Source organism: Scyliorhinus torazame, chromosome 3 (genome assembly GCF_047496885.1).
Source record: "Scyliorhinus torazame isolate Kashiwa2021f chromosome 3, sScyTor2.1, whole genome shotgun sequence".
NCBI lineage: Eukaryota > Metazoa > Chordata > Chondrichthyes > Carcharhiniformes > Scyliorhinidae > Scyliorhinus > Scyliorhinus torazame.
Window position 1 is genome coordinate 317,979,612 of NC_092709.1, and position 20,459 is coordinate 318,000,070.

General features: G+C 46.3%; 1 protein-coding gene across 8 annotated transcripts in view; it reads right to left on the minus strand.

Annotated features, from left to right (window-relative positions):
* Positions 1–20,459, minus strand: part of ptpra (protein tyrosine phosphatase receptor type A) — a 373,815-nt gene that overhangs the window by 70,571 nt on the left and 282,785 nt on the right. For all 8 annotated transcript variants that reach the window (XM_072497621.1, XM_072497618.1, XM_072497619.1 and 5 more), the window contains 3 exons: positions 15,178–15,214; positions 13,754–13,851; positions 7,535–7,654 (listed from right to left, as the gene is read on the minus strand). In XM_072497621.1, coding sequence (XP_072353722.1) covers positions 7,535–7,654; positions 13,754–13,851; positions 15,178–15,214 — 255 coding nt within the window. The remainder of the gene's footprint in view (positions 1–7,534; positions 7,655–13,753; positions 13,852–15,177; positions 15,215–20,459) is intronic.

Below are 20,459 nucleotides of genomic sequence, written 5' to 3' on the forward strand. Positions count from 1 at the left end.
AGTTTCAAATGCGTCTCCTGCAGCATAACCACATCTGCCTTAAGTTTCTTTAGGTGTGCGAGTACCCGTGCCCTCTTTATCGGCCCGTTCAGCCTTCTCACATTCCACGTGATCAGCCGGGTTGGGGGGCTCTTAAACCCCCCCCCCCCCCCCCCTTGTCGACTAGCCATCTCCTTTTTCAATCCAGCTCCTCACCCGGTTCCCACGTAGCCGTATCTCCCCCCAACGGCGCCCTCCCGCCCCGACCACCCCACCCCATACCAGCTCCCCAGCAGCAACAACCCAGTTAACCCCCCCCCCCCGCTAGATCCCTCACTAGCGTAATTGCACCCCCCATGTTGCTCCCAGAAGTCAGCAAACTCTGGCCGACCTCGGCTTCCCCCCCGTGACCTCGGCTCCCACTGTGCGAGGCCCCCTCCTTCCTGCTTCCCTGTTCCCGCCATGATTACCATAGCACGGGAACAAAGCCCGCGCTTCCCATTTGGCCCCGCCCCCAATGGTCGGCGCCCCCAGCTCCTCATCCTCCCTCCCCACCTCCCCCACGACATGGGGAAGAGAGAAAAGTTACAGGGTCGCAGGATTAACAACTTGGGAAATCATCTCTTCCCCCTTTTCCCCCTCCTCACCCCACATATTCGCCCCACCACTTTGTCCCAAACATTCTTTTTCTAGCCCGCTTAATCCAGTTTCTCCTCGACAATAAATGTCTACGCCTCTTCTGCCGTTTCAAAGTAGTGGTGTTTCCCTTGATGTGTGACCCACAGTCTTGCCGGCTGCAGCATTCCAAATTTAACCTTCCTTTTGTGCAGCACCGCCTTGGCCCGATTAAAGCTTGCCCTCCTTCTCGCCACCTCCGCACTCCAATCTTGATATACGCGGATCACCGCGTTCTCCCACCTACTGCTCCGAGTTTTCTTTGCCCACCTGAGGAGCATCTCTCTGTCCTTATATCGGAGAAATCTCACCACTATGGCTCGAGGAATTTCTCCCGCCCTCGGTCTTCGCGCCATAACTCGATAGGCTCCCTCCACCTCCAACGGGCCCGTCGGGGCATCCGATCCCATTAACGAGTGCAGCATCGTGCTCACATATGCCCCGACGTCCGCCCCTTCTGCACCTTCGGGAAGACCAAGAATCCTTAAATTCTTCCTCCTCGCATTATTCTCCAGCACCTCCAGCCTTTCCGCATACCTTTTGTGTTGTGCCTCGTGCATATCTGTCTTCACCACCAGGCATTGTATGTCGTCCTCATTCTCAGCAGCCTTTGCCTTCACGACCCGAAGCTCCTGCTCCTGGGTCTTTTGCTCCTCCTTTGGCCCTTCAATCGCCTGTAATATCGGGGCCAACAGCTCCTTCTTCATCTCCTTTTTAAGTTCTTCCACGCAACGCCGCACAAACTCTTGTTGGTCAGGGCCCCATATTAAACTGCCTCCTTCCGAAGCCACCTTGCTTTGTGCCTGCCTTCCTGGCCGCTGCTCTAGAGGATCCACCACAATCCGGCCACTTTCCTCTCCTTTTTCCATCCGTGTCCAGGGGGGATTCCCTTCTGGTTTACCGCACAGTGTTTTTAGCCGTTAAAATTGCCGTTGGGGCTCCTATTAAGAGCCCAAAAGTCCTTTCCACCGGGAGCTGCCGAAACGTGCGACTTAGCTGGTCATCGCCGCACCCGGAAGTCCCTGCAATGCTCTTCTTAACCAATGCCGCCACCCCTTCTCCTTTTATTCCTTTCCTATAGTTTTGAACACCTTGTGCCTAGGAATATTTAACACCCAGTCCTGTCCTTCCTTGAGCCAAGTCTCTTATCATCACATCATCATACTTCCACATGGCAATCTGTGTCTGTAACTCCCCAGTCTTTTTCAATTTACTGCGTACATTCACATTCATGCACAGTCACCCTGATTTAGACTTTAATCATTACTTCCTAACTTCTTCTAACTCCACCTATTAACTATTCTCTATACTCGCGCTATCTGTCTCTTCCTGTATTTTGTGCACTCCTATATTCATCTTTAATAGAACCCCTACAGGGCATAAGGCCATTCTGCCCATTGAAACTACATTAATCCTCCAAAAGCACTCTTATCTAGGTCCACTCCTCTGCCCTGCCCCGCAATTTAACCTGAACATCCCTAGACACTGAGGGGCAATTTTAGCATTGGCCAGTCCACCTAATCTGCACACTCTCTCTGTTCCCAAACCTCTGCCGAGTTACTTCAAAGCCCTCCCAACATTATATATTTATTATATGTTGCATAAGGCCTTAAATCAATAGTGATATCAAGGTTCAGTCCTTCTGGGGTTTAGAAAACAGTGCATATTAATTTGGGGTGTATGTGTTCTCCCATGGCCAACACTTAATTCATTAATTACCCTGAAATCTTGCTACTTTTGTGTAGCGAGTGACTTGTCACATTACTTCAAAGGGTAGTTATAAGTCAATTAAGACATGTGAACACGTTTCCTTCTCCAACAGGATATCAGTGAACCAGTTAAGTTTTTATAATAATCTAAACAAGTTTCACTGTCACTTTTATGATACTTTTATTTCATAAAGATTTGTCAATTACCATTGGATGTTTTATATGTATATTCTTGGATTACTAGTCTAGTGGCAAATATTATACAACTGCATCCTCCTCCAATTGAAACAAAACAAAAAAATGCAATGGAAACCCCCCCACAATTTTTGGGAATCTGTTGCAACTAAATGCTTTCTGTTGTTAATCAGAGGACATAGAGTCAAGATAGTTGACAAAAGAAGTGGATGGTTAGATGGAATTTTTTTTTTTTTTAAGGACCTGGAATGCAATGTCTTAAAGGATAGTGGAGGAGATGCAATAGGAATCGATAAATGATTGGGGGGAAAAAATTCAGTGCTACGGGGGAAGAGCAGGGAGTGAAACAAATTGGATGGCTCCCTCAAAGAGCTAACTCGGGCATGATTCGTTGGGAGGAGGTCTATGGTTCTATGAGTTGAAGGAACAGCCAATTAAGATATTGCTGATGGCCGGCTTGAATTATTCTAACAATTTATTTCAAGTCAACCTTTTATTAAATCGGTGTATAATAATGACTGAAAACTGCTTCCGGTTGCGGCTATGCCTAGGTAGGTCGCACGTTCGGCAGCTCCCGCCGAGAAAGGACTTTTGGGCTCTCTAGAGGAGCCCCAACGGCAATTGGTCGACGGCTTTCAGTGTGGGAAGGCGACAGCAAGGTTCCCCCCGGCAGTATATGGATTGGACCAGGAGTGGAGCGGTGAAAAAAGTGATCTTGGAGCAGCGAAAAGTGAGAGGGAGGAAAAACAAGATGGCGGCGGGTGGAGACCAAGCAGCATGGCACAGGAGCAGCAGGGATTTCTTAGACACTGCTTTGAGGAGCTGAAGACCGAAATGCTGGTGCCAATGAAGGCGGCGATTGAGAAGCTAGTGGAGACCCAGAAGGCCCAAGGGGCGGCGATTCGAGGGGTGCGGTAAAAAGCCTCGGAGAACGAGGACAAGAACTTGGGCCTGGCGGTGAGGGTGGAGGCGCACGAGGCGCTGCACAAGAGGTGGGTGGAAAGATTTGAGGACATGGAGAATAGGTCGAGGAGGAAGAATCTTCGGATTCTAGGTCTCCCTGAGGGAGTGGAGGGGCCCGATGTCGGGGAATATGTGAGCACGATGCTCAATTCGTTGATGGGCGCGGGAGCCTTCCCGAGGCCTCTGGAGCTAGATGGGGCTCACCGGGTCCTAGCAAGGAGACCCAAAGCCAACGAGCCGCCAAGGGCTGTAGTGGTGAGGTTTCACCGCTTTACGAACAGAGAGTGTGTCCTGAGATGGGCCAAGAAAGAGCGGAGCAGTAGGTGGGAGAATACGGAGATCCGAATCTACCAGGGCTGGAGTGCAGAGGTGGCTAAGAAAAGAGCTGGTTTTAATCGGGCCAAGGCGGTGCTCCATTGGTGGGGGGTGAAGTGCGGTATGCTGCAGCCAGCGCGACTGTGGGTCACGTTCCAGGATCGACACCACTACTTCGAAACGCCTGATGAGGCATGGAGCTTCAGACGGACTGAAAAGTTGGACTCGGATTGAGGGTTTGTTGTGGGGGGATGTTTGCTACGTTTGGGGAATGTTCTTTTTGTTAGGGTGCTGGGTGGGGATGGGTGAAGGGATTTGATGGGGAGACTGTGGGAGTGTGCATCGGTGCTGGAGGGGCAGACCCCACGAGGGAAGAGGGGGAGTGGAGGCCCAGGGAGGGAAATTGGGGTAAGACCGCAAATGGAGCTGCGCCAGAGGGGGCGGGGCCGGCTCAGGAAAGCGCAGACTTTTTCTCGCTCTAGAGAAGGACGGGGGTGGGGGGCCGGGTGGGGGATGGGTGGTGCTGGAGGGGGGCGCACACTGACTGCCAGGGAGGGGATGGGGGGGGATTCTCACAATGGAGGGGGTTGATGGAATGGCGGGAGAGGCTGGGGTCAGCAGGAGTCAGCTGACTTACAGGAGTGTTATGGGGGGAGCAAAAGGGCTAGATGTGGATCTAGCGGGGGGGGAGGGAGGGGGCAAAGGGGGGGATAGGGTTGCTGCTGCATTGGCCAAAGGTGAGCTGGAAGTAGGAGAGGTGGTCGGGGCGGGGGTCCGCCGTCTGGGAGAGCAGCCCCCCAATCCGGCTGATAACTTGGAATGTGAGAAGAGAGAGGGGAGGGAGAGGGAGAGGTTGGTGGGGGAGATTTTAAGGGTGGATAGGAGATACGCAGAGGCCCCCGAGGAGGGGCTACTCAGGGAGCGACGGAATCTCCAGATGGAGTTCGACCTGTTGACCACAGGGAAAGCAGAGGCACACTGGAGGAAAGCGCAGGGGGCGATGTAGGAGTAATGAGTATGGGGAGAAGGCGAGTCGGATGCTGGCACACCAGCTTCGTAAGAGGGAGGCAGCGAGGGAGATAGGTGGAATTAAGGATAGAGGGGGGAATACGGTGCGGAGTGCGGTGAGAATAAATGAGGTATTTAGGGACTTTTATGGGGATTTGTACAGATCTGAGCCCCCAGCGGGGAAAGAGGGGATGCGATGATTCTTGGATCAACTGGGGTTCCCGAGGGTGGAGGAGCAGGAGGTGGCTGGTTTAGGGGCGCCAATAGGGCTGGAGGAGCTGGTTAAAGGATAGAGGATTTTCTCTAGAGCCCCGGTGGCAAGCGTGGCTACGAATCGGCGGAGGTCGGAGTACTTTCGGCTGTACCGAGGGACGAGGCAGGGGTGCCCCCTGTCCCCCTTGCTGTTTGCACTGGCAATTGAGCACTTGGCCATGGCACTAAGGGAGTCCAGGAAATAGAGGGGACTGGTCCGTGGGGGAGAGGAACATCGGGTGTCGCTATATGCGGACGACCTGTTGCTGTATGTGGCAGACCCAGTGGAGGGGATGTCGGAGGTCATGCGGATCCTAAGGGAGTTTGGGGACTTCTCGAGGTATAAGTTGAATATAGGGAAAAGTGAGCTCTTTGTGGTGCATCCAGGGGACCAGAGAAGGGGGATAGACGACCTGCCGCTGAAAAGGGCGGAAATGAGCTTTCGGTACTGAGGGATCCAGGTGGCTGGGAATTGGGGGGCCCTGCACAATTTGACGCGGTTGGTGGAGCAGATGGAGGAGGATTTTAAAAGATGGGATGTGCTGCCACTCTTGCTGGCGGGCAGGGTGCAGTCGGTTAAAATGGTGGTCCTCCCGAGGTTTCTATTTGTGTTCCAGTGCCTTCCCATTATGATTCCCAAGGCCTTTTTCAAACGGGTAAGCAGGAGCATCAAGGGTTTTGTGTGGGCAAATAAGATCCCGAGAGTAAAGAGGGTGTTTCTGGAGCGGGGTAGGGACAGGGGGGTGCTGGCTCTGCCGAATCTGTGCGGATACTATTGGGCAGCCAATGTGGCGATGATCCATAAGTGGGTAATGGAGGGAGAGGGGGCGGCGTGGAAGAGGTTGGAGATGGCGTCCTGTGTGGGCACGAGCTGGAGGGCGCTGGTGACGGCACCGCTGCCGCTCTCGCCGACAAGGTACACTACGAGCCCAGTGGAGGCGGCAATGCTGAAGATCTGGGGGCAGTGGAGGCGACACAGGTGGGAGCCTCGGTTGGGTCCCCGATTTGGGATAATCATCGGTTCGTCCCGGGAAGGGTGGATGGGGGATTTCGGAGCTGGCATTGGGCAGGGAATAGGGGACCTGTTCATAGATGGGATGTTTGCGAGCCTAGGGGCGCTGGAGGAGAAGTTTGGGTTACCCCCGGGGAATGCTTTTAGGTATATGCAAGTGAGGGCGTTTGTGAGACGGCAGGTGAGGGAATTCCCACTGCTCCCGGCACAGAGGACCCAGGACAGGGTGATTTCGGGTGTATGGGTTGGAGAGGGCAGGGTCTCGGCGATCTACCAGGAGCTGAAAGAAGAGGAGGAGGCTGTGGTAGAGGAGCTAAAGGGCAAGTGGGAGGAGGAGCTTGGGGAGGAGATAGATGAGGGTCTGTGGGCTGATGCCCTGAGTAGGGTTAATTCTTCCTCCTCTTGCACCAGGCTCAGCTTAATACAATTCAAGGTGGTTCACAGAGCGCATATGACAGGGGTGAGGCTGAGTAGGTTCTTTGGGGTGGAGGACAGATGTGGGAGGTGCTCGGGGAGCCCAGCAAATCACGTCCACATGTTCTGGTCGTGCCCGGCACTGGAGGGATTTTGGAGGGGTCTTGCGAGGACTATGTCCAAGGTGGCGAAAGTCCAGGTCAAGCCGAGTTGGGGGTTGGCATTATTTGGGGTAACGGACGAACCGGGAGTGCAGGAGGCAAAAGAGGCCGGTATCCTGGCCTTTGCGTCCCTGGTAGCCCAGCGAAGGATGTTGTTATTATGGAAGGACGCGAAGCCCCCCAGTGTGGAAGCCTGGATAAATGATATGGCACAGTTTATTAAGCTGGAGAGGATAAAGTTTGCCTTACGAGGGTCTGTGCAGGGGTTCTTCAGGCGGTGGCAACTGTTCCTAGACTACCTCGCGGAGCGTTAGGAGGTGGTCAGCAGCAGCAGCAACCCTAGGGTGGAGGGGGGGGGGTTCTGTTTGGGGGGGGGGGGCTTCCCTACGAGTACCTTTAAATGTCATATGGGGGGGGCTATTGTACATGGGGAAATCCAATGTAAATGTTTTGTACAATATACAATGTTTAATTGTTGTGTTTGCGTTTCTTTTATCTTCTGTTATTGGGGGGGGGGGGGGGGGGGTTGTCACAAATGTTGTTGGAAAACTTGGATAAACATATTTTTAAAAAATAATAATGACTAAAAACCAATGTCTAAATGTTTTCCCCTATTATTAGGGGCTGGTTCAGCACAGTGGGCTAAACAGCTGGCTTGTAATGCAGAACAATGTCAGCAGCGCGAGTTTAATTCCCGTACCAGCCTCCCTGAACAGGTGCCAGAATGTGGCGACTAGGGGCTTTTCACAGTAACTTCATTGACAATAAGTGATTATTATTAAACAAATCAACAATAATTTTAAAATATTTTCACATCTAGACACCGAACAAAACAAACTTAAAAGACTTACTTGCTGAATGCAGAATTTGCGGATGGTATAATCCACAAGCACCATCATGTCTTCCACAGACACTCTGATGTTTCCATATGTCCAACAACCCTGGTCTGGCCAGTACTGGGCACATTTGCACTGGAACATAAATCAGAGCACTTAGAAGGTGCTTAGAAGATAAGGTTTTGGAACAAAAAGCACACTGATCATTAGTAACAGCTGAAAAAGATTGTGTGTGTTCGGTTCTATTGTGACTGTCACCAGGGTGAAACAATTGCCATCTTACTGCCTGAGCTGGCACGTTCAGAGTAGCCAGTGGGTCACATACCATAGAGTACGCACAGAAAGATGAAAGTCAGCTCCTTGGAACAGAAAATTATACAAAAACAAAATCCATATTAGACCATTAGCCATACCATTCAGCATGTGAAATAATAAATTGAAAGTTTTTCATAGATTTGCAAATTAAAATCAGAATATGTAAATTCTCAATCAGCAAAAGAGGGCAAAACACAAATTCTGTAATAATGGCTTAGTTTCAGACCACTGATTTTGATTAAGTTCAGTGATCCCAGAGGTCAAGCTCAGTTGCTTTTACCCCCAAATTTAAATATCCTATTTGCATTCAATGTGGCAACTCACACTTGAAGAGTCCTTCCGTTAAGGTCTGGACATTTGATTTTGCCAATGGAACTGTACCTGACAATATCCATCCAGTGAGGAGGGCGGAAAAAGAGAAAAATTGGATACCTACTCACCAATAACCTGCTCATGGACGCTCACTTTGGGTTCTGCCAAGTTTATAGCCTTGGTTAAGACATGGACAAAAGAGCTGAATGCCAGAGGTGAGGTGAGAGTGATTTCCCTTGGCAACACAGCAGCATTTGACAGACTATGACATCAAGGAGCCCTCAAAAAACTGGTGTCAAATGGGAATCAGGGGGAAAACTCTCCACTGGTTGGAGTCATATCTGGCACAAGGGAGACGGATGGAGATCAATCACCTCAATTCCAGGATATAACTACAGGAGTTCTCAGGGTAGTGACATAGGTCCAACAATCTTCAGCTGCTTTATCAATTACCTTCCTTCCATCACAAGATCTGAAGTGGGGATGTACACAGATGACAGCACAATGTTCAGCATCATTCGAGACTCCTCAGATACTGACGCAGTTCATCTCCAAATGCAACAAGACCTGGACAACACCCTCGCTTGGGCTGACAAGTGGCAAGTAACATTCACACCACAAAGGTGCCAGGCAATGACCATCTCAAACATGAGAGGATCTAACCATCACCCCATGACATTCAATGGCATTAGCATCTCTGAACCGCCCCCACTATCAAAGTCCTGGAGGTTACCATTGATGAGAAACTGAACTGGAATAGCCATATAAATACTGTGGCTACCAGAGCAGGTCAAAGGCTAAGAATCCTGTGGCAGTAACTCACCTCTCCAAAGCCTGTCCACCATCTACAAGGCACAAGTCAAGAGTGTAATAGAATGCTCCCCTGGACAAGTGCAGCTCGAACAACCGTCAAGGAGCTTGACACCATCCAGGACAAACCAGCCCACTTGATTGCAACTCCTTCCACAGATATTCAATCTCTCCACCACTAACAAACAGCAGTTTGGACGATACAAGATGTCCTGCAGGAACTCACCAAAGTTCCTTAGTCAGCACCTTCCAAACGCATGAGTGGGTGTTGCTGGCTAGGCCATCATTATTGCCCATCACTAATTGCCCTCGAGAAGATGATGAGCTGCCTTCTTGAACTGTTGCAGTCAGTGTGTTATAGATACATCCAGTGCTGTTAGGGAGACAATTCCTGGATTTTTACCCAGTGACAATGAAGGAATTGTGATATATTTCCAAATCAGAATGGTGAGTGAGTAAATTACATTATCTGATAATACAATTGGATGGATTTTATTTTTGGAGAAAATAGGTGGGTGTATAAACTGAGGTAAAACTTTGATTTAATTTAATTCCATGAGAGTTCTGCTCAAAGGCAGCTCCTTACCACCCATCTGTTGGTGCTTCATCCTGATCCGTTTACCGTAGCAGTTTTTAGTGGTTTGTTACTGTGCTCCACTCTTAGGGGCAGGGCGAGACATAGAACATAGAACATTACAGCGCAGTACAGGATCTTCGGCCCTCAATGTTGTGCCGACCTGTGAAACCACTCTAAAACCCATCAACCCCTTATCGTCCATATGTCTATTCAATGACCATTTGAATGCCCTTAGTGTTGGCGAGTCCACTACTTTTGCAGGCAGGGCATTCCACGCCCTTACTACTCTCGGAGTAAAGAACCTACCTCTGACGTCTGTCTTATATCTATCTTCCCTCAATTTAAAGCTATGTCCCTTCGTGCTAGACATCACCATCCGAGGAAGAAGGTTCTCACTGTCCACCCTATCCAATCCTTTGATCATCTTGTATGCCTCAATTAAGTCACCTCTTAACCTTCTTCTCTCTAACGAAGACAGCCTCAAGCCCCTCAGCCTTTCCTCATAAGATCTTCCCTCCATACCAGGCAACATTCTGGTAAATCTCCTCTGCACCCTTTCCAATGCTTCCACATCCTTCCTATAATGCGGCGACCAGAATTGAACGCAATACTCCAAATGCGGCCGCACCAGGGTTTTGTACAGCTGCAACATGACCTCATGGCTCCGAAACTCAATCCCTCTACCAATAAAAGATAACACACCGTACGCCTTCTTAACAACCCTCAGTCTGGGTGGCATCTTTCAGGGATCTATGTACATGGACACCGAGATCTCTCTGCTCATCCACACTGCCAAGAATCTTACCATTAGCCCAGTACTCTGTCTTCCTGTTATTCCTTCCAAAATGGATCACCTCACACTTTTCTGCATTAAACTCCATTTGCCACCTCTCAGCCCAGCGCTGCAGCTGAGCTATGTCCCTCTGTAACTTGTAACATCCGTCCGCACTGTCCACAATTCCACCGACTTTAGTGTCATCGGCAAATTTACTCACCCATCCTTCTACGCCCTCCTCCAGGTCATTTATAAAAATGACAAACAGCAGTAACCCCAAAACAGATCCTAGTGGTACACCACGAGTAACTGGACTCCAGTCTGAACATTTCCCATCAACCACCACCCTTTGTCTTCTTCCAGCTAGCCAATTTCTGATCCAAACTGCTAAATCACCCTGAATCCCATGCCTCCGTATTTTCTGCAGTAGCCTACCATGGGGAACCTTATCAAACGCTTTACTGAAATCCATATACACCACATCAACTGCTTTACCCTCATCCACCTGTTTGGTCACCTTCTCAAAGAACTCAATAAGGTTTGTGAGGCACGACCTACCCTTCACAAAACCGTGTTGACTATCTCTAATCAAATTATGCCTTTCCAGATGATTATACATCCTATCTCTTAAAAACCTTTCCAAGATTTTGCCCACAACAGAAGTAAGGCTCACTGGTCTATAGTTACCGGGGTTGTCTCTACTCCCCTTCTTGAACAAGGGGACAACATTTGCTATCCTCCAGTCTTCTGGCACTATGCCTATAGACAAAGATGACTTAAAGATCAAAGCCAAAGGCTCTGCAAACTCCTCCCTACCTTCTCAGAGAATCCTAGGATAAATCCCATCCAGCCCAGGGGACTTATCTATTTTCACACTTTCCAGAATTGCTAACACCTCCTCCTTATGAACCTCAAGCCCTTCTAGTCTAGTAGCCTGAATCTCAGTATTCTCGACAACATTGTCTTTTTCCTGTGTGAATACTGACGAAAAATATTCATTTAGCACCTCACCTATCTCCTCGGACTCCGAGCACAACTTCCCACTAATGTCCTTGACTGGCCCTACTCTTACCCTAGTCATTCTTTTATTCCTGACATATCTGTAGAAAACTTTAGGGTTATCCTTGATCCTACCTGCCAAAGACTTCTTATGTCCCCTCCTGGCTCTTCTTAGCTCTTTCTTTAGGTTCTTCCTAGCTAACTTGTAACTCTCGAGCGCCCTAACTGAACCTTCATGTCTCATCTTTACATAAGCCTCCTTCTTCCTCTTGACAAGTGTTTCGACTGCTTTAGGAAACCACGGTTCCCTTGCTCGACCACTTCCTCCCTGCCTGACAGGTCCATACTTATCAAGGACACGCAGAAGCTGTTCCTTCAACAAGCTCCACATTTCCATTGTGCCCATCCCCTGCAGTTTTCCTCTCCATCCGATGCATCCTAAGTCTTGCCTCATCGCATCATAATTGCCTTTCCCCCAGATATAACTCTTGCCCTGCGGTATATACCTATCTCTTTCCATCACGAAAGTAAACGTAATCGAATTGTGGTCACTATCACCAAAGTGCTCACCTACCTCCAAATCTAACACCTGTCCTGGTTCATTAACCAGTACCAAATCCAATATGGCCTCGCTTCTCGTTGGCCTATCTACATACTGTGTCAGGAAACCCTCCTGCACACATTGGACAAAAACGGACCCATCTGAAGTACTCGAACTATAGCGTTTCCAGTCAATATTTGGAAAGTTAAAGTCCCACATAGCAACTACCCTGTTGCTTTCGCTCCTATCCAGAATCATCGTTGCAATCCTTTCCTCTACATCTCTGGAACTTTTCAGAGGTCTATAGAAAACCCCTAACAGGGTGACCTCTCCTTTCCTGTTTCTAACCTCAGCCCATACTACCTCAGTAGACGAGTCCTCATCAAACGTCCTTTCTGCCACCGTAATACTGTCCTTGACTAACAATGCCACCCTCCCCCTCTTTTACCACCTTCCCTGCGCTTACTGAAATATCTAAACCCCAGCACCTGCAACAACCATTCCTGTCCCTGCTCTATCCATGTCTCCGAAATGGCCACAACATTGAAGTCCCAAGACAGGTCCCAAGTCTACCTAAGCCGGAACGGGAATTGAATCCTCATATTATCCAGTATTATTCTCAACCTCATGCTAGTTGCCAGCCAACTCAGTATGCTCTTTTAAAATTTATCGAATATTTTTTCAAAATACATTTAGAGTACCCAATTATTATTTTCCAAACAAGGGCAATTTAGCTTGGCCAATCCACCTACCCTGCACATCTTTTGGGTTGTGGGGGTGATGCGCACGCAGACACAGGGAGAATGTGCAAACTCAACACAGACAGTGACCCGGGGCTGGGATCGAACCCAGGTTCTTGGCGCTGTGAGGCAGTAGTGCGAACCATTACACCACCTTGCCGCCCAAAATTGATCGAGTAATGACTTTAAATACTGGAGTGAGATTAACAAATTATTGGACAGAGCGAGAATAATACCTTGCCATTTGTCATCTTCTTTTGCAGTTTTACTAAAATTTTAAATTTTAGTTCAGTTAGCTTTCCTTTCCTTTCATACACATTTATCGACAATGGAGTCCTCAGGACTATAGCAAGGCTAGTCTGGAAACCTATTTGGAATATGTACATATAGTTCCTAAAGAACCCCAGTCCTGTGGCGGGATAATATAGTGAGGGTGGCCGATTTCTTCAGTAACTAAACGGTGCATGATACTCCAAGTGAATACTGATAGGGTCCTATATATAAAGTGTTTGATTCTTTTCAATTAATTGTTCAATTAATCTTCTTTGAATACCAGGATTACAATCACTGCTCCATTTCTGCACTTCCCCAATTCATTGCAGGTTTGTTGAAATTAGTAAGCATTTACACGGCTAATCTGTACATCCAGTTTAGTCTTCAGTTTTATACAAAATGAACAGTGAAAGAACGTAGGAATAAAACCTCTGTATGCAGAAGGCAATGGTGATCTGTTTGGCGATCATATGGACTGTATGCAGTTTACATATATTCTTCATTTTTAAAATGTTTTATTGCTGCTGAGCATCAAAAGATTACTTTGGGGCAGCACAGTGGTTAGCACTGCTGCCTCATGGTGTCAAGGAGCAGCGTATGATCCTGGCCCCAGATCATTGTCCTTGTGGAGTTTGCACATTCTCCCCATGTCTGCATGGGTCTCACCCCCACAACGCAAAGATTATTATTATTACTATTATTATTATAATCTTTGCAGGTTAGGTGGATTGGCCACACTAAATTGCCCCTTAATTGGAAAAATTAAAGAAAATATTACTTTAAAGTAATTTCACGTATTCTTTCTCAAGTATGATGTATATGAAAGAAAGGGGATACATTTATCATGTGCAATGCATCACTTAGCCAAAATAATCTTGTATAACAGCATTACCTCTTTTCTCTCTTTAAGGTTTGTCACCATGACAATCGTTGCTGTGTTTTGCTCCCATATCATCCTCCAGAAGTCATTCACAGTTTCTTCTTTTGGCCCTGAAAGGTATTGGAAGGGAAGCAGCATAAATTATCTACTCAAATGACACGTTACAGGTTTGGTCGGATTCTTGCCACTGAATAACAGAGAAACCAAATCAAGAAAACGTTAAAAGAAAACTCTTCAAGCTGTGCTGAACAAAACATTCAAAACACTGAATTTAAACCATAGGTAAATCCAAAACACTAATTCACAAATGGCAAGTAAATATAGTAGGCCATTTCCTTTTATTTCCTAATTCACAATCTCCAATCTGCCAATTCCATTCTTTTTTCCCTACGAAGATAGATAGTGGCTCAAGGTTAAAGGCAAAAGAACCAAAAGCATCATGAGGCAAAATGGCTTCCTGCAGCAAGTAGCTCGGATCTGGAATGCCCTGCTTGAGGGTGGTGCAGGCAGATTCAATTGTGATTTTAAAAATTTAATTGACAATTATTTTAAGATAAAAAAATTGCAGGACTATGGGGAAAAGGTGAAGTGTGACTAACTGAGTATCGCAAAGAGTTGGCACAGACACGAATGGCCAAATTGCCTCCTTCTGTGCTGTAATCTTGCTATGTTCTATAATCCCATCAAAAACACAAGAGAGACAACAATTTAATCCTAAATTAAACATACTACATTTATGCATTGCAAACTTGTAATGCTTTTCTAAACTGTTCTACAAGCTCTACAGATTATTAATAATAATAATAATAATAATAGCTTATTGTCACAAGTAGGCTTCAACGAAGTTACTGTGAAAAGCCCCTAGTTGCCACATTCCGGCGCCTTTTCGGGGAGGCCGGTACGGGAATTGAACCCGCGCTGCTGGCATTGTTCTGCATTTCAAGCCAGCTATTTAGCCCACTGTGTTAAACCAGCCCCTTTTTTATTATGCATCCTATCTGCTCTCTCGACTTGTTGAAAAGCATTTCTGACAGCTAATGAAGTTAGATAACATGTAATCTCACTGTCAGTCAATTTAACTCATGCAACAATTAGTGTTTCCTTCAGTCATGTGCGTGGACATCAGTATTTTCTATTTCTGATCTTTTCAGGTTTCCTTCTTCTTCCTTATCTCTAACAACTGTACCTAAAAAGCAAAACTATAATTTAATTTTTTTAAACTTAAGAATGCAGTAAGAGGTGCCTGCATGAAAATATCTAATAAATGACTAGCAACATCATACGGAGTAAGAAACTTTGTTCTATGAACACTTCTTCGATTGGTGCTGTGAAAATGCTAATCCGTTCATTTTGACTTCAATAAGTTACACGCAAGGAACTATTGGACAGCCACATTCAGAAAATAAATTCTACATTTGAATAAGTTTATGATTTACCTTGAGCTGCTATAAACTTGTTTTTCTCCTGATATCCCTTTTAAAAAAAGAAAACAGCATTAATGTCACTTCTCGACATAATCAAAAAAATCCTTTCAGGTGTCTTTTGTGTTCCCTGCCCAAATAAAGAATAAAAGTCGAGATGAGGTGTGGTACTGGTGCGTGGGGGAGAGGACTGAATAACCAGAAAGTGACACATGTGCTAACTGCAATTAGTAACTAAATAAGCTCATACTAAATGCAACAAATTATCTCTATGGCAAGAAATACAACAAAGAGTAGAATTGGAGGGCAAACAGGCAGATGTCATTGTCCACATTGGTACAAATGTCAGAGAATACAGCAGGCTATAGATTGGAGAGTTGAGCAGAGAAATGGCAGATGGAATTCAATCTGTAGAAATGCAAGATGATGCATTTTGGAAGATCAAATTCAGGTGTGAATTATACAGTAAATGGCAGAGCCTTTAAGAGCTTGACATACAGAGGGATCTGGGCGTTCAGGTTCATAGTTCCATGAAAGTGGCCATGCAGGTGGATAGGGTGGTCAAGAAAGGTTGTCAATGTATGTCAATGCTATGTACTCTATGGGTTGAATGACCTCCTACTGTCCTGTAAATTTCTCTGATTCCAACCACAGGATGAGGCCTAATTATGATCATGTGAATTTACAGTACAGGGAGAATCCACAGCGAGTCAGGTATTTTTGAAGCGTAGTCATCATTGTAATTTAGTAAATGTGAAAGCCAATATGCAGACAGTAAACTCCCACAAACAGCAATGTGAAAATGACCAAATATATAATAATAATCTCTATTGTCACAAGTAGGCTTACATTAACACTGCAATGAAGTTACTGTGAAAAGTCTCTAGTCGCCGCATTCCGACGCCTGTTCCGGTACATGGTGAGAATTCAGAATGTCCAAATTACCTAACAACAGGTCTTTCGGAACTTGTGGGAGGAAATCCACGCAGACACAGGGAGAACTTGCAGACTCCGTACAGACAGTGACTCAAGCCGGGAATTGAACCTGGGATCCTGGAGCTGTGAAGCAACAGTGCTACCGTGGTGCCCCCAAATAACCTGCTTCCCTGCTCTTTTTCAAAATACTATCTTGGAATCTTTTCTAACTATCCAAGAGGGAATACAGGGTAGTGAGGCCGTGGAATGCCCTACCTGCTACAGTAGTGAACTCGCCAACATTGAGGGCATTTAAAAGTTTATTGGATAAACATATGGATGATAATGGCATAGTGTAGGTTAGATGGCTTTTGTTTCGGTGCAACATCGTGGGCCGAAGGGCCTGTACTGCGCTGTATTGTTCTATGTTCTATGTTCTACAGGGCCTCGGCTTAACAACACATCCAAAAGACTGCACCTCCAACAGTGCAGCGTTCCTCCAGTACCACATTGGGAGTATCAGCCTTAAATTAATTTTGTACTCCAGCCCTGTGGGACTTCAAACTGAACCTTGTAACTCAAGGTGCTACCAATGGCACCACAGCTGACACTCAGATCAAAGTCCAAGTTTGCAAATGTTATAACTTATAGTTAATCACAAATATGTTATTTCATCCGAGGGGGCCTGTTTGCTAGTGCTGTTGGGGAGGGTTTAAACTAATGTGGTGTTAAGTAATGGGTTAAGAGACATTGCAATTAGTTGTCTCATTTATGTTAAGTATCCATTAATTGACACTGATATGTAAAGGGGCTTCAGGTGGCCTCTGTCTGGTGGTGTGTTGTTAAGAATTTTGTGCAGAGGTTGTGGAAGTGAAATAAATGGTGTTTGGTGAAAAGGAACAAGAACTTTAGACTCTTCATTTCACAGCAACTAAAACGTCTAACATGTGGCAGGGGGATGGAAATCAATGCAGGAAGTCACAGGGTAGTAAAGAGAGGAAGAAACAAGGAGAAAAGTGGAAGGCAGAGAAACAGATTGAACTGCATTTATTTCAATGCAAGAGGCCTAACAGGCAAGGCAGATGAACTCAGGGCATGGGTAAGTGCATGGGACTGGGATATTATAGCTCATGGCTAAAGGAGAGGCAGGACTGGCACCTCAATGTTCCGGGTTACAGATGCTAGAGGTAAGAGAGGAGGGGGGAGTTGCGTTTTTGTTTAGGGACAGTCTCATGGCAGTACAGAGAGAGGATATGTCCAAGGGTTCGCCCACTGAGTCTATATGGATAGAACTGAAAAATAAGACGGGTGAGATCACTTTGATAGGACTGTACGACAAGCCCCCAAATAGTCAGCGGGAAATCGAGAAGCAAATACGCAAGGAGGTTACAGATAGCTGTCGGAAAAATAGGGTGGTAATAGTCGGGGATTTTAACTTTCCCAATATTAACTGGGACAGCCACAGCACCAAAGGTTTGGATGGAGAGGAGTTTGTTGAGTGTATTCAGGAAGAATCCTCTTCAATATGTGGATGGCCCGACTAGAGAGCGAGCAAAACCTGACCTCCTCTTGGGGAATAAGGAAGGTCAGGTGACGGAAGTGTTAGTGAGGGATCACTTTGGGATCAGCGACCATAATTCCATTAGTTTTAAGATTGCTATAGCGAATGACAGCTCTGGCCCAAAAGTTAAAATTCTAAATTGGGCAAGGTCAATTTTGAGCGTATTAGGCGGGAACGTTCTAAAGTTAATTGGGGGTGCCTGTTTACAGGCAAGGGGACAGCTGGTAAGTGGGAGTCTTTCAAAAAGGTGTTACCTAGGGTTCATGGTGAGCATATTCCTCTTAGAGTGAAGGGTAACGCTGGCAGAAGGAGGGAACCCTGGGATGACTCAGGATATTGAGGCCATGGTCTAAAGGAAGGAGGAGGCATATGACATGCATAGGCAGCTGGGATCAAGTGGATCCCTTGAAGAGTAAAGGGCCTGTCAGAGTAGAGTTAAGAGAGAAATCAGGCAGGCAAAAAGGGGACATGAGATTGTCTTGGCAGAAAATGAAATGAAAATCCAAAGAGCTTTTACAGATACATAAAGGGTAAAAGGAAGACAAGGGAGAGGGGAGGGCCTCGTAAGGATAAAGAAAGTCATCTACAAGGGATGGGAGAGGTCCTAAATGAATATTTCTCGTCAGTATTTACTGTTGAGAATGGCATGAATGTTAGGGAAATGAAAAAAGTATTGTCTTGAGGAGTGTACATATTAGAGAGAAGGTGGTGCTGGAAGTATTAAAGCGCATCAAGATAGTAGACCCCAGGACTTGATGACATGTATCCCAGGATGTGTGGGAGGCTAAAGAGGAAATTGCCGGCCCACTAGCTGAGATATTTGAATCATCGACAGCCACAGGAGAGATTGGAGTGTTGCAAATGTTGTGCCCTTGTTTAAGAAGGGCTGTATAGATAAGCCTGGGAACTACAGACCGGTTAGCCTTACTTCTGTAGTGGTTAAAATGTTAGACGGTATTCTGAGGGACAGGATCTACAGGCATTTAGACAGGCAATGGCTAATTAGGGAAAGTCAGCATGGCTTTGTAAGGGGAAAGTCATGTCTCACAAATTTGATTGAGTTTTCTGAAGGGGTAACCAAGAAGGTAGATGAGGGCAGTGCAGTCAACGTTGTCTACATCGAGTTTAGCACAGCCTTTGACAAGGTACCGCATGGTAGGTTGTTGCAAAGGTTAAATCTCACAGAATCCAGGGTGAGGTAGCCAATTGGATACAAAATTGGCTTGGCGACCGAAGCCAAGTGGTTGTGGAGGGTGGTTTTTCAAACTGGAGGCCTGTGACCAGCGGTGTGCCTCAGGGATCGGTGCTGGTTCCACTGTTATTTGTTTTATATATATTAATGATTTGGATGAGAATGTAGGAGGCATGGTTAAGTTTGCAGATGACACAAAGATGGATAGTGAAGACGGTTATATAAGATTGCAATAGGATCTTGACCAATTGGGCCAGTGGGCCGATGAATGGCATATGGAGTTTAATTTGGATAAATGTGAGGTGATGCAGTTTGGTAGATCAAATCAGGGCAGGGCCTACTCAGTTAATGGTAGGGAGTTGGGGAGATTTACAGAACAAAGAGATCATGGGGTACAAGTTTGTAGCTCCTTGAAGGTGGAGTCACAGGTGGACAGGGTGGTGAAGAAGGCATTCAGCATGCTAGGTTTTATTGGTCAGAATATTGAATACAGGAATTGGGACGTCTTGTTGAAGTTGTACAAGACATTGGTAAGACCACACATGGAATACTCTGTTCAGTTCTGGTCACCCTATTATAGGAATATTGTTAAACTAGAAAGAGTGAAGAAGAAATTTGCGAGGAGGCTACCAGGCCTTGATGGTCAGAGTTATAAGGAGAGGCTGGATAGGCTGGAACCTTTTTTCCCTGGAGTATAGGAGTCTTAGGGGTGATCTTATAAAAGGTCTATAAAATAATGAGGAGCATAGATAAGGTAGATAGTAGATATTCAAGCTTTGACAAAGAGTAATCGGACTCAAAATGTTAGCTCTTTTCTCTCCCTGAAGATGCTGCCAGAACTGCTGAGATTTTCCAGCATTTTCTCTTTAGTTTCAGATTCCAGCATCCGCTGTAATTTGCATTTTTCCAGTAGATATTCAACATCTTTTCCCAAAGTTAGAGGGCATAGGTTTAAGGTGAGAGGGGAGAGATACAAAAGACATCAGAGAGGAATTATTTTCAGAGGGTAGTGAGCATCTGGAACAGGCTGCCAGAGGCAGTGGTAGAGGCGGGTACAATTTTTCCTTTAAAAAACAGTTAGACAGTTACATGGGCAGGGTGGGTATAGAGGGATATGGGCCAAATGCAGGCAAGTGGGACTAGCTTCACCTCCAGCCCTGTAAGTGATCACTGTATCCGCTTGACTGAGAGATTGAAGAAGCAAAGAATGGGAAAGATATATAGAATTAATAGGATTGAGGGAAAAGGAAGAAGATAAAGGGGAGAGCTAGGCAAACAGAATGAAAGTTCTACAAACAAAAGCAGCAGACAAGCAAAAAGATAGTTACAAGAGTGGCAAGATGCTATTTTAATATTCACCTATTTATTTTGTGGTAGACATGAACTTATGTTATCCCTCATGTAATTGTAATTTCAACAAGGAATTGGATATAGCTCTTGGGGCTAAAGGGATCAAGGCATATGTGTGTGTGGGGTGGGGGGGGGGGGCGGGGGGCGTGGACGGCGGGATCAGGGTATTGAACTTCTATGATGAAAAAAATTGTTGTGTTGCCCTATTATGTATTTTCTTTTCTTCCCATGTATTTAATGATCTGTTGAGCTGCTCGCAGAAAAATACTTTACACTGTA